The sequence below is a fragment of the Corvus moneduloides genome, chromosome 10 (assembly GCF_009650955.1).
Source record: "Corvus moneduloides isolate bCorMon1 chromosome 10, bCorMon1.pri, whole genome shotgun sequence".
Lineage (NCBI taxonomy): Eukaryota > Metazoa > Chordata > Aves > Passeriformes > Corvidae > Corvus > Corvus moneduloides.
Genome location: NC_045485.1, coordinates 9,625,399 through 9,639,185, shown reverse-complemented (window position 1 = coordinate 9,639,185; position 13,787 = coordinate 9,625,399). Strand labels below are relative to the sequence as shown.

The following is a 13,787-nucleotide window of genomic DNA, read 5'->3' as shown; positions in this document are numbered from 1 at the left end:
CCAAAAATACTCGGGAATCTCATGTCAGTGGCAATGAACTGAGAGACATAAAGTAGGAAGAAAAGAGACAAATCAAAACATCAGCAGTAGCAAAGTCAGTTGCCCAGAATCAAGATGATAACAGAAGCAAAGTTTGCCTTGAGAGAAAGCTCCATTTTAGAGAAGAACTGCACAGAAATGACACAGTTATTTGATTGTCCTTCTGCTGTTTTATATGGAGTCATTTCTGAGAAGGCTCCCCATTGATTTCCAGCAGAGGTTACTATTGTACACACTGACACGAGGTGACCATGCAGCTCAGGAAGCCTGGACAAAGGGTTTTTATATCTAAGCCATGCTGACACCCATGTGCTACCCCAGTGTTCAGCTGGTCTGGAGGAAACTGTCTTTTCTTGAAACTGTCTTTTTCTGCCTGTTCCTCCCCAAGAAATTTTTTCGTCCTTACATTTCCTTAATATGGCTGAGGGAACACCTCAGCCTATGACTCAGCTCAGATCAATGTGTTCATTCTCCTCATGTTTCATAAACCTTCTTCTCAACCCTGCATCTGCTTTTTCTATTTAGTGGGCAAACACTGAGAACATTTGCACGCACCAGGCAGACTTGATACAATGGCAGAGTCTCACTTTTTAGCATTGACAGTGCTGCTTTACCATGAATAACAAGTAATTATAATATCATGTTTCATTACAATTTAAAGAATTTTAGAATTCTTTTTAGATAAGGTTTGAGAATTCCTCCTATTCAATTCTGTGTTTTCAAGAAGAAAGGAAGGACCCATGCCTCGTGCAGTCGTGATTTAGCAAGTTTGCCTCTGAAGCACGTCTTTTGCCTGTGTCTGTCTGAAATTTATTTTCTCATGCCTCATTTACATAGCTGCTTTGTCTGTGTTTGTTTTACACTGATTTCTCTATTTCTTACGTGGATCTCTAGTATCACCACTAGCCACTGGTTGGGCCACAGCTTGAAAGGAAGATGTCCATCACCAGCATGTCCTTAAAGTCGCTTGGCACACGTTGGAAACTTGAGGACAGCCGGCACATTACTCCACATACCAGCAACATGCTGAAATGGATTCTTCCACTCTCACTGATGCTTTCTCATTGTCACCTTAAATGCTTATTTTCTTCAGGTATTTCAGAATTCAATAGGGCATGGAGAAGAGCTATCCACTTATGCTGGAGCACTCAGACCAATGAAAGCATCTGTATGGGTGAATATTCATCAACTAAATATTAATAGGTTAGTTAACATCCAGCTGGCTGAGCAGCAAAAATATTTATGCTGTTCGCCAAATGCATTATTCAATTCTCTCTCTCCTAGTCAGCCTGTAAACACACCACAAGTCAACACAGCCATAGGCACACAGAAAGGAGCAGACTGGCCTCCTCCATAATCTTGCTTTTGTACATAGTCCACTGGTTTGTTTTTTTTGGACTCGGGCAGTTATTCTGAAGGTTGATTAGATTTGTTTTTGTTCTGATTTCACACTGTCTGTGTGCCAGATTTCTGACTGTTCCTTTCAGTAATATAGATATAATAATAGATCTCATTATTATATCTCATCTCTCATCTCCTGGAATTTTGCTGGGGTTTCAGAAAGGACAAGAATTGGGTTTTTTCAGTTTTTTTTCTCTACTGCTAAGTAGAGATTCTGTTTCTGCTGCGACAAGCAGAATGAGACACTCAGCACATAAAAAACTCCAAGACACTGTCTGATTATGCTTCTGAATTATTTTCTTTGCTTTAGGAAAGCTGAAAGAAGTGTCATAATTTCCAATTTGGATCTATGTGCAACAACAAGAGATTACCATTTCCTTGCCAAAGAGACTCCTTTCATCTGGCATCAAAGAAATAAAACCTATCACATGTGGATGAAGTATTAGTTCCTTTATCTCCCTGTAATATATGGTACAGTATTGAGGAAACTTGTGATTTCCATGGTGATCCTCACCAAAAGGTGCTTCAGACATGGCTCCATCTAGCTTTTGTGTCTCAGTGGCAATATTTTTAGACCAAATAAATACTGTATTCTACTGTAATGAGTGGTCTGAGTAACAGCTTCACACTGCACACCACTGTGGGGGAAAAATAGTACATAAATGGTCTGCTGTTTAAGTGCTGCCCATCTCACTGCTTTGTATTCTGCAGCATGTTATTTTTCAGCTGTGGTCAGCTTATTCACTGTACTGGGGCTGTCTGTGTTTTCCTATTTAATGCCGAGAATCTCAAAGGAAGAACTACTGCTAGCAAATATCGGGGATGGTTTCTAGTGTTTATAAATTCATGTTTCTCTCTTGAGGATGATATTGAGACAGCTCAGTATTAACATCCAAAATGAGTAGTCTTGGACTTCTTGAGAAGTCCCCTTAGTGACAGTAATTCATGGTGTGGAGCTGAATTCTATCAGCCATCTGGATAAGCACATAGAGAAGGTTCTGTAGGCCAGAGGATGCAGGACATGTGAGCAGCCATTAGAAATGCCCCTTGCAATCAATGGGCAGCATGAGGTTTGAATTCAGCAGATTCTTGGGGGCAGCCAGAAAGCTGTGAAATGTTATGCACAAAAATTTTCGTAAGATTCAATTGTTGTATTTAGAATTTTAGTGGTATTATTTTGCACAGCTTCAAATGTCACATCTCTAACACTGTAACATGATATGAAAAATGTGCTGCTGGTCTCTGGGAGCCAGGTGCAGTGTAGTGCTAGGAGGGGATGGTGGGCCACTGGGCCTCAGTCCCCTCTTATGGCACCCACAGTGGCCACAACACTCGGACAGTGGAGTGCGACCACAGGCCCCTCACACCAAGCAAACCCACATGCAAAATCATCTGCAATGGGCCGAGCACCACTGCACTCTCAGGTTTAAACTCAGCCCTGACAGCACCAGGAGCATTACACATGGACGCAAGCAAGCATATAGATCCAAAGGGCAGCATTAAGGATGAGAATTTTAGGAGAGACTGTGCAACACAGAAATACAGGCTTTCCAAACACAAATAGGATTTCCTTGAAGTTGGGTATTTAATTATGTGTCTAAGAACTCATATAAATAGCTTATTTTCCAAAACTGCAAGGGCTGCCATCATGACTAAAGATGTGGAGGCTTGGCTGATTGCATTTGGGACACGGGATGTTGTAGGATTTTCCTCAATAAAGCACGGTGCTGAAATGCCACAAGATTTTATGGAAATATTTTCAGTCAGTTTTATACCAATGTTCTATGGCTTACTATATTCTCCAGAAGTACAACAATTCTTCATGATTTTTATTTTTGGATCTTAATGGGAAGAGTTCTTTATTCATCCAAGGAAGCCTTCATTCTGCCTATCCTAATCTTAATTCAAAAAAATACTCTGGCTGTCACTTACATTGGAGAAGCTTCTTATCCTGTCACAGTCTCTTCTTTGCACATAAAAAGAGAAATATTGCTTATTTTCTACAGCTGCCAAGAAATGCATTTTGAATTAAACAAGGCAATGTGACTGGCTGAGAGCAATCACATAAAAAAAGAAAAAAATAGAAGAAAAAGAAGAAAAAGAAAGCATGCATGCTGGAAAAATACATCACACCAATTATGTTCATACTGGGCTAAAAAGAGATGAGTAAGCTGAAATATAACTTGAAATTATGCAGCATTAAGATGGGATAAACTACATAGTATTCCATTACCTAAAAAAAAAGTATTTAGTACTTTACTATTGGCAGAAGCCAATTAGTACTAAAATATCACAGCAGCACGTCAAACTGAACAGTTTTCACAAAGGGAGCACTGAACCTGCGGAACTCAGCGTTACCAGGTATCAAAGGTCAGAAGTTTAGCAAATCTCAAAATCAAGTCAGGTAGTGAGTAAAACCACATCTGAAAGGAACCCTCTATTTAGGTTTAGGGATACTTTGCCCAAAGGGAAAAGCTGTTAGTGGAATATACTTTGTGTCCTGAAATATGAGTGTTTATTTTCTTTGTAAAGCTTTTGTCATAGGATTTGGCTGTGTCTGTTTGGTGTTTCCTGGCATCTTTGAAATACAAGTAAATGTTATGTATCTTTGTTCAGGTTTTTTGTGTGTGTTTTTCTTACACCCAGGCAATATTTTTACTCCAGTCAAAATCTGTGTGATCCCACACCCAGGAGGTCACACACCAGGACTATGAGCATTGGCAGGATGCCCTCAATGTGCAGATCCCAGTACTGCTCATTTTATTTTAGGTGACAGGTACTGCTTAGGAAGAGCTTGTGTGCAGAAAATATGAATGACCAGTGCGGGCAAGGTCTGGGCCTCACTGGGCAGTTACATAAAACCCCAGCATTAAGTTGCCTTCATTTGGAGAATCCTTGCGGATTTAGGAGTACAGTGATACTGCCTGTGAGGAGAAAATGCAGGTTGGTAGGAGTACTGAGTTGTCTTTGTGTGAAGCAGACCTGGCTGGCATGAACTCGTATTTTGCTGCTATTCCCTTCTTACACCAATGGATACACCTTGCACTCTGGGCTTCCCAGGCTTTGCCCTATTCCCAAAGAGATGAACATAAAATATTCATTACTTTTAGAAATCAACAACGATGGCCAGTAATTCCAGTGAAGGGTGAACATTTACTCCCTTCCTGCCTATATACAACATTTTCAGATGGAATACTTATGGCTGGCTGAGTGACAAGCTGGTGGTGATTCAAAACCAGGACACAATAGAGCATCTGAGATTTTTAAAGGCAGGGCAGTGCCTGTCTTCAGCAGCAGGTGGCAATGCAAAATGCTTCTTCGTTGCAGTTAGGAAAAAATCAGCAACATTCCAGAAAATACTCTTCGAGTCTCCTGGAGTGAAGTTATACAGATTCTGTGTTACAGATTGTGTTTGGCTGTTCACTACAATTGCACTGACTTTCCTAAAAGTCACCATGCCCCATAACAAATTATAGGATGCCAAGAAACAGAAAGTGCCCTTTACAAATTCTGTCACAGAGCAATCAGGCATTAGAGACAGTGATAGCTGTGTGCAGCTGACAGTCCAGTCTCTTGGAACAAAATGGACAGAAAGTTCAAGATTCTGTTTGGAGATGGCTCATTCTCCCTCTTACTAGCAATTTCAGAGTTGGGGAGAACCCACCAAAAATCAGTATTCTCACTCAGGATTTTGCTCAGGCCATCCCAATTCCCAGCTCATCTGTGCTGGAGCACAGCTGCCTGATGAGCACACGTGGGAAGTCCGTTCACACCCTTTCTCTTTTACAGCATAGCAATTCAACCCCTTTTTTAAAAATTTATTCCAATGTTGCCCTAATAAATGCCTGTACCAGTGTGAAATAGGAGGCAGGTACCAAACTGTGGTGTTTCAAGGACATGTCTGCACAAAAAAAAGTAGCCTTTTTTTTCTGTTATCTACAATGTTGCAAAGAGAGAGCAACAGCAGCGACAACCGTACTGGGGACTGCCTTGATTTTATTTGGTCCTGTGGTAAATCTAAGTTCTGATTACTAGCACAGAATTACTTTATCTCCTTGACTCCAGAAACCATTTGTATTCATACGAAAGTATTAAATCTCTCTTCTTGCATTCTGTTACAGTTCTAATTTAATTGCAGAGAACGAGCTGTTACAGTTCATGTACAAGTTCATTGAGGTGAACTGTGTACAGCATTCTCAATGCAGTGCCTCACCGAGTAAAGGTAAAACATGTTGCTCAGGCAACAGCAAGAGACAGGCGAAAAAATATTCAGGGCAGATGAGAGGCAGTATTCATCAAATAAAATATCGTAAATCTGCAGGGAAAGAAAAGTCATAATCAGCTCTCAGATTTTAATCATAGAAAGGAGTCAAAATTCAGCCAAGAAAATAAAATTTTTCTTTGACAGTCCTAGCAATGTAAGGCAAAGTCACAGTTAACTAAATCAAGGCATGATTCAACAACTATTACAGTTTGCTGATGCCAAATGGAGATTGAGGCCAACACGTTTTGTCTGCTTTTGGAGATCAACCAACTCTTTGAAATAAAACTGCTGCAGAAACATTGGACAGCAGTTTTATATTTTGCTAAGAGCTTACTCTTTAATTTTAACTTCTTTACTACTCTGCTCCATAGTGTCATCTTGCAGAATTGAAGACATACATACATACCTTTGGTCTAATTATCGGATGTCCCAATACTTTGATGTGGTAGCTTTAAACCCATCCTTTTACCTGCATTAGCACAGATGATGCTCTAATACACTGGGAGCAGAATTTTTACCAAAAGCTATGAGCTAATCTGGAAAATTCCCACCTTCCAGGAAGCTTTGTGAGAACAGACAAGTAAGCAAATGGCAGTAACACACAAAAAACCTGTGCTAGAGTCGTAAGATTTGCAGAAAATTCACTGCACCAAGAAGGACTGTTTGGGGGGTCTGTAGCAAGAAAAGCTGGACTACATGATTGCTGCAAATGACATGTCACATCAGCAGACTCGTCAACTTATACACTGAGTTTCAGGTGTCATTTTCAGCAATTCAGGGACAATGTGAGTCCCATTATCACACAGCGATGTTCTGGGTGAGGCGTGAGCATCTCTGCTTGCTCAGCAGTTTAAGTAGCCATTGCTGGCACTCACTGCCCAGAAGATCTCTCATGCAGGAATGATTTCTTGTCTGAGTTGCTCGTTCATGCTCTTACTGAACGTTGACCATGAGGCTTCAGTACTAGATATGGCAACTGTCCTTACAGGGGGTATTTTTCATAGTCCAAATAACATGCAATGAAGTTACTCTTTTATGAGAGCTGTCAAATCTCAAAAGTACCCATACAGTATTCATGCAAGGGCCACAGATATCTCTTTATGGATGTCTATTCATTTATTAGTTCTGTTTGTCTTAGTCAATTTATAAACAAGACTGCATTATCATGCCATGGTTTATGGCAATTTACTATTTAATATGTAAACATTTTTGATTAGTAAAATGAACAGGTGTGAATCTGAGACTTCTGAAATTCATAGTCACTTTTCTAGAAATTTCTGTACAAGCAAAAAGCAAAGGCTGCCTGTGTCCTGTCACTGTGCCCCTCAGTAAGGCAGCCTTGCTCTTGCACAGTGTATTTCTGTTACTTTATGTGATATCTGAATTTATGAACTTCTTTCTGAGGTGCCATCCTGGGGGTCTCTTTGCCACAGTGTCCCTTTTCAATGTCAGGTGGAATTCTTTACTTCTTTTAAGGCAGATGACCAGCATGTTTACATACTCCTACTCTGTGCCACCTTCCCAGCTGTTCCAGCACAGAGCATAAGCAGACAGCACAAGGCCTATCAGTGCAGCAGTCAATGGGCAGGGACAATTCTAGAAGGTATTTGGAAGTCTAACATCTTCCAAGAATCTGGATGCTTACCCACATCTGTGTATCTTTAGAGATTCTTCATCTCACAGGAGATTCATTAGATCTTCCCTGCTCTGCAACTTGACATACCTGAGCTGTTGCCTCCAGCCAGCATGGTTGGGCTGACAGAGGATCTCCCCAGCCTGCTGGACACCACAGGGGGGCCTGGCGTTCCATCCCATTCCTGAGCTTTCCCTGGCTCCCTAGAGCAAGCTGTTCCATGATGTCCTCTCTCTTTGTTTTCCAGCTTTGGTAGTGGTTCAGTGCTGTGACTTCTGATCTTCAGCTCATCTAGTGGTTCTATAAAATACACAAGTGCACATTTTGTTATAGAGTGACTGCTAATCATCCACATCATGCAATAATCTTTTGAAAAATACTCCATACATACCAATCACAAATCCTTTAAGAGCAATTTATAGCATGGTTTTACTATCTAGGCCAAAACCCTGTAGTTTACATAGGTTTCAATACACTTTTTTAATTATTAAAACCATACACCATGCAGCAGATGGATAAAATGTAACTTTTCTGTTACAATTTTTATATGCCAGGAAAATAATTTTGAAAATAGTTTCCTACCAAATTGTAGTTTATTAAGAATTTATAGAAATACTTGAAATCTTTTCAGCTGCCATTTCATTGGGAGCAAGTTCTTCTTCAGGCACTTTCTACGGAAGCTCTCTCCTAAGGCAATATTGTGCAAGCAACATACCTGTAGTTCTCATAAGCTCTAATAAAAGCACACAATCCACAAAACAAAAGAGCACAAATCCATTTTGGGTGTGCCCAGCACCATAACGCAGGGAATGAAATTGCACTTGGCTGGAAAATCCTTGGAGTCAGAAAATTACTTTCTGCTTGCAACACCACAAGTCAATGAAAAGAGGAGCCATTCAAAACACAGTTGAATGATTTTTTCAAGTGAAGCAGAGATGTCTGCTTTCTTCATGGCTGATGATTTTCTGTTCTTTTCTCAAGACCCTAATTTCTTTTCTTGCAGGTTGAGCAATGCATGGAGAAAGAATTCATTCCTTCTCTTTTCCATCTGTAGCTGTGAAAAATTCACATGGAAAACTAGATACAGAAGAAGTTTGCTCTTTAGTTGTAAGAGCTAATTACAGTGCTGATCAGTTATTCAAACTGCTGCTTACCTCCTTTTGAAAAAAATTCAGTTCTCAGTTTGGAATTTTATGTCTCAAATCCAAAGAGATGCTTACATGTTACTCTCAGTTCTAGTCACACAGGTTTAAGATAGAGATAAAAATCTTCCCTTGAGCTCTATCTCAAAAACTTTTAGTGGCTTCAAGGGACTTTAGAAGGTTTGAGAGAGCCAAGCACAGAGAAAACATGAGGAGCCATTCAGAGGCTGGAGGTGACAGCAGCTCCCTGAGGGACCCATGCTGGACGGTGGGGGCCTGGCTGAGCAGGACTGACAGTCTGAGCAGCCACATCCTCTCATGGCCAGGAACTGGGACTGTTCAACAGGGTCATCACTCAGATGATACAAATCCCTTTGATTTGCTTGTGGCTCAATACCCCACAGACTGTCACCAGCAGAACAGCAAACAGTGGAAAGTGCACTGTCAGACATCTGTGGTAGGTAGAGACCCCACCTATGCACAACAGTGACAAAAATCTCACGTTGTTTTGGGTTCTTTGACATTCCCATCTGCAGATGAACTTGATGAGTAACAACACAGACAGCCTGGGGTTTCCTCAATGAAACATCATACAGGAAATATGTAAAAATATCTAACTGGATATGCAGTACAAGATGTAATCATTAGTTTATTTTGTGAATTACTATTGGTTAATAGCAAAATTTAATGTTAAGGATATCTTACCACAGCCTTCAAGTAGTAACACTCCATGAGAAAATGATCAAACAACCCCGGGCTGGAAGTCATAAATAGGATTCAGTGACATTTTATGTGACAAAGACCTTCAAAACTCAAACCTCTTCCATGAACTTCTAGGTCACTTACCTACTTTAGTGTATGCAAAAAGACACTGCAATGAAAATCCAAAGTGTTTGTTTTTTCTAGCTGGTAACCCCAGCAGGGTACAAGGTTGAATAACAGTCTGTATCAATATAACATGACATCTGCCTTTCAGGGACCTTTGCTATGAGATGTCTGTGACACAGATCTGTCTGTGACTGCACAGAGAGACCTGCTAATACAAAGAGCTGTGCAAAGAGAGGGAGAGCCCAAATTATTACCAGGATTTGAACTGTTTCGGTTGACAGCATGGAGCTATCAAAAATACTGATGTACTTTTTCACATAACAGATGCATGCAATCATATGTGATTTTTTTCTTCACACCAATAACATTCACTTCTTTAAGATACTACTTATCTGGGAAAAGATACAAACAAAGTTTCAAAATTCTCTGGAAATGCACGCAGTCCTTTTTCCCACTAGTACAGGATGGTGTCTAGATTGCAGTTTATTCTTTACAGCAAAATGAAGAGAAAGCCAAAAGACTAGGATGTGTTTTCAAAAAGTCAGAATTGGACCCTGCAAGTGCCCAACCAAATTAATGCAGCATTCAATAGAGTTAATTTACTATGTCATCCAGCTGCTCCTGGAAATGCTGTGATTACCTTAGTGAAAACCTTCTCTGTGTGTGCCTCATTGACACTACTTGAACACCACCCCTTGAAATTTCACACACATGCAGTCAGCCCTTGTCACAGTGGAAATGCTCTGGCTGAGTGTGGAGCTAAGGATTTATCTACTTCAGTTTACTTAACAGAGAAACATTTGTACTTGTTGCCTGATAAAAATGATTTATGCATTCTCAGTTTTATTGTCAGCCGAATCAAAGCACAGCAGTTCTCTGCAACCAGCTGGAAACTGTGGAAATATTCAGACTAAATAAAGATTTGGTTTATAGTCTAGTTCTTTACAAGGTGTAGAAAATCAGTTTTCAGCTGGCTGTCTAGACTTTGTAAATTTACATTCCACTATCCTTTCTTGGGGATTTTCAGTTCACAGTTTATCTGAAAAGTAATATATCCTAAAAATGAAAAGCAGATTGAATCAGATTATAATGTCATGTAACCCATCACAGAGCCTGAATCATTATTATTTGGTGATCACTATCAGTAACACTGATACACAGAAAACAACATGTCAGTGTTTTATGTAGTTTTCTGTAATATTAATTTCCAGCTCACTTGTGAATACAGAAAAAATGAAAATTATTGCCTCAATTTTACTCAAATATTTTGGGGAGGATTTTAGAATAATTTCAGCTTCTTTAATAAATGACAATGGGAATCAAACTCAATTTAAAAACAAACATTAAAAATCACTCTGCTAACTTCTCGGTTGACTGAAAGAGCACTTCAGTTCCAGTGTGCCCAGGACAGCTCCAGAAATGCAGAATGCTCCTTCTCCAGGTCTCAGCCCATCACTGGCATATTTGTTGACTGTCCCAGCCACTTGGATGTTTTTATCTTGTCAACTACTCCCTGCTGCAAATGTAGCTCCACAGAGCAAGCTCAGTGGCACAAATTATTGTCTCATAAGAGCACATTCCCTGCTCCATGTTTTGGCTCCTGCAGCCTGGCACAAGGCATTGGCAGAGAGCAGAAGATGCCTGTAGCTGCTGGCTGTGGTTACCTGTGGGGTGGGGATCTTACCATCCACTGAAAAGTAAACCAGGATATTTTACACAGAGTAACCCTTTATAAAAGCTACAGCAGGATTTAAATGGCCACTTTATCCCTATTGATCCCATACTGAAAACAGGAACTCTTATCAGTCAGACACATCTATGTATGCACACACACGGCTGAAAGGTAACAGTAGCTGCTGCACAACTCTTTTTTGTTTATTTGGGAAGTGCAGAAACAAAGGTTGGATCTAGGTTATCTTGTACTGTTAAAAATCTTCCTTTGGAGTTAAGAAATTATGCTGGGAGCTCACTGAATCTTACGGTGGCCACCAGAAAGTCTTTTCACTGTCAAGTGCTACTTTCTGAAAAGCTGAAATTATTATGGAAAGCATCTTTATCGTTCAATACTTCTTCCAGCAAAATGGTACATAAAAATGTAAATTTCAAGAAATAATTCACTGCTTTAAATATTTATGGACACAGTTGGTTAAACTGCCATAAAGGCACTCAAATGTTTCAAGCACTTCCAGCTGTCATTGTATTTCAATATTTAAAGATATGCATTTTTCTTATTTATTTCACCTGAATCTCAGACTTTTCCATTTAAAGTATAAGATGGTTAAAATCTCTTATAAAGTACATATTTTACAAGTAACTGGCATGTACAATCTCCCCTCTAGGAAAGGTCTCCTAATAGCTGTGCACTAGGTAAGGCTGGCACATGAGCTGTGGCACTAGAAAACCTAGAAGTGCTCAGGGAAGTGAGAAAAAAATGGAGCCCGTTGTAACTTGGACCTAAGAAAACTGAAATTACAGCTACAGAAACATCTTACCTAAAAAGCTATCATTCAAATGAGTATAACTCTGCGGCCAGTCTGCCACTCTGCTCTTAAACACAAATTTATTTCAGGTCCAGGTGGCTTATTAGTGCCATGCTAAGTGACAAATAGCAGAACCTTTATTACTGCTTGGGGTTTTGGGGAAAGAAAGAAAGCAATTGTCTTAAGGAACTTAAATCGAGGATTGCTCTCTGCCATCTCTCTCAGCTGTGAGCTGAAATGTATAAGCTAATCCATACATTATTAATTTATTCTTTTTTTTTCTTTGTGTTTGTTATAAACCTAAATAAATAATATATCACTCTAGGCGGAATTCACATACTGGGGGAAGCAAATGGTCTAAAATTCAGTATTCCCATTCAGGTGCAAAGCAAAGTCATTTGGGATGGGGTTTAGATGTGAGCCAGAGCTCCCGATCTCCTCCAGCCTCGACATATCAGACCTCACCTCGTCCGGCCGCAAGGTGGGCGTGGCCCTGGCTGAGGGAGCAGGAGCACAGAGCACCCCAAGTGCACACCTGGACGGGTGCAGATGCAGGATTAGACTGCAGCCAGCACGTGTGTTTGATGGTCAGAGCAACCTGAGACGTGCCGCAGGCACAGCCCCACCAGTGTCCCTTCTGCCACTGCTGGCACCACGGCAGCCTGTGCCCGTCTGACTGAGCACTTCCACAGGCACTGCATGTAGAGCCTTTCCTACTGAGCCTTTCAGAGAATTGCAGAGTTTCTTCTTTCTGCACCCCAGGGCTTTTTATTTACCTTTATTACACATTTAAGAATTAGAGCCGCCTCTTAATGGACTTCCTGATGTGTGGTGCGTTGTCTGATTTGCACAGTAGTAAATTTATCCCAACCTCTCCCAAAGAAAAATAACCAGCTATTAAAACCACATGCAAGAAACATGGATGATGCTTAGTGTTTAAAAAAAAAAAACAAAAACCAAAAAACAAAGAGCATATCATACTGTCAGTGAAACCCATATCCTCATTTTTATTAACTATAGTGGTTTGTCTATTCTGACTTCATCCGCTTGCTAATTAAGCAGAAGTTTGCTTTGCATATCAATTTTTAATACCCCTTTTTTACAGTTAAGTGAGAGTTGCAGCAGCCAGCTTGTTCAATTAAAAGCAGCTCTGACCTAGTTCCATGTAAAATCAATAGAAAGCCTGAAAGAGTCTCAGAAACCATCTAACATTTAGGAAGAAATGGCTGAACTGCTTCTTGGTGTTCATGGAGCACATGTTTTTGTGAGCAGTATGGGGCTTTTTTCTGTTTTATGTGGTGAAATCCAGTGGAGATCACATCTGCCTGCTACAGACAGCAAAGGGAGAAGAGAGATTACTGAGAAAAATGCATTTGGTTGATTTTCTGTGGCTGTCCCAAACCTGGTAAGTGTGCAATCCTGGTTAGGAAAACAAGACAGGAAAAGAAAAAGCCACAATACCACTAACTGAAAACTAATAAAAGAAGGGATAGATTTATACCAAAATATTTATACCATAGATTTATCAACCAAAGCTTTAGAATAAAAATATTCAATGAAAATTATGAAAGTTATGATCTGGTTGAAAAAATAGAATTCTTTAAGTTTCAATAAACTTTGTCTGGCAGCATTAGTCCCTTAAAACACGAGTTTTTAAAAATTCACCATTGTAAGACATATTCAACACTGCTTGATGTCCTATGGTAAGAGGAAAAATCCTCTTGTATATTGATTGAAATAAAGGAAAACCTGTTTTTACTATTGAGTAAGGAGAGACATTTTCCATCCCTGGAAGTGTTCAAAAAATGTGTGGATATGGCACTTGAGGACACGGTTTAGTGGTGAACATGGTGGTCGTGCTGGGCTGACAGTTGTAACTAATGATCTTAGAGGTCTGTTCCAACCTTAATTCTGTGATTCTATGATTGGTCCAAGATGACCATATTTTGGCATATATTACAGAAGTGATGACAATCACCTGTTTCTAACAGGGCCATCAT

The 13,787-nt window shown here is 40.0% G+C and overlaps 1 protein-coding gene across 7 annotated transcripts in view; it reads right to left on the bottom strand.

Annotated features, from left to right (window-relative positions):
• NYAP2 (neuronal tyrosine-phosphorylated phosphoinositide-3-kinase adaptor 2) overlaps positions 1 to 13,787 on the bottom strand; it is a 136,859-nt gene that overhangs the window by 28,540 nt on the left and 94,532 nt on the right. For all 7 annotated transcript variants that reach the window (XM_032119593.1, XM_032119589.1, XM_032119592.1 and 4 more), the window contains one exon: positions 7,428 to 7,637. In XM_032119593.1, the coding sequence (XP_031975484.1) occupies positions 7,428 to 7,637 (210 nt within the window). The remainder of the gene's footprint in view (positions 1 to 7,427; positions 7,638 to 13,787) is intronic.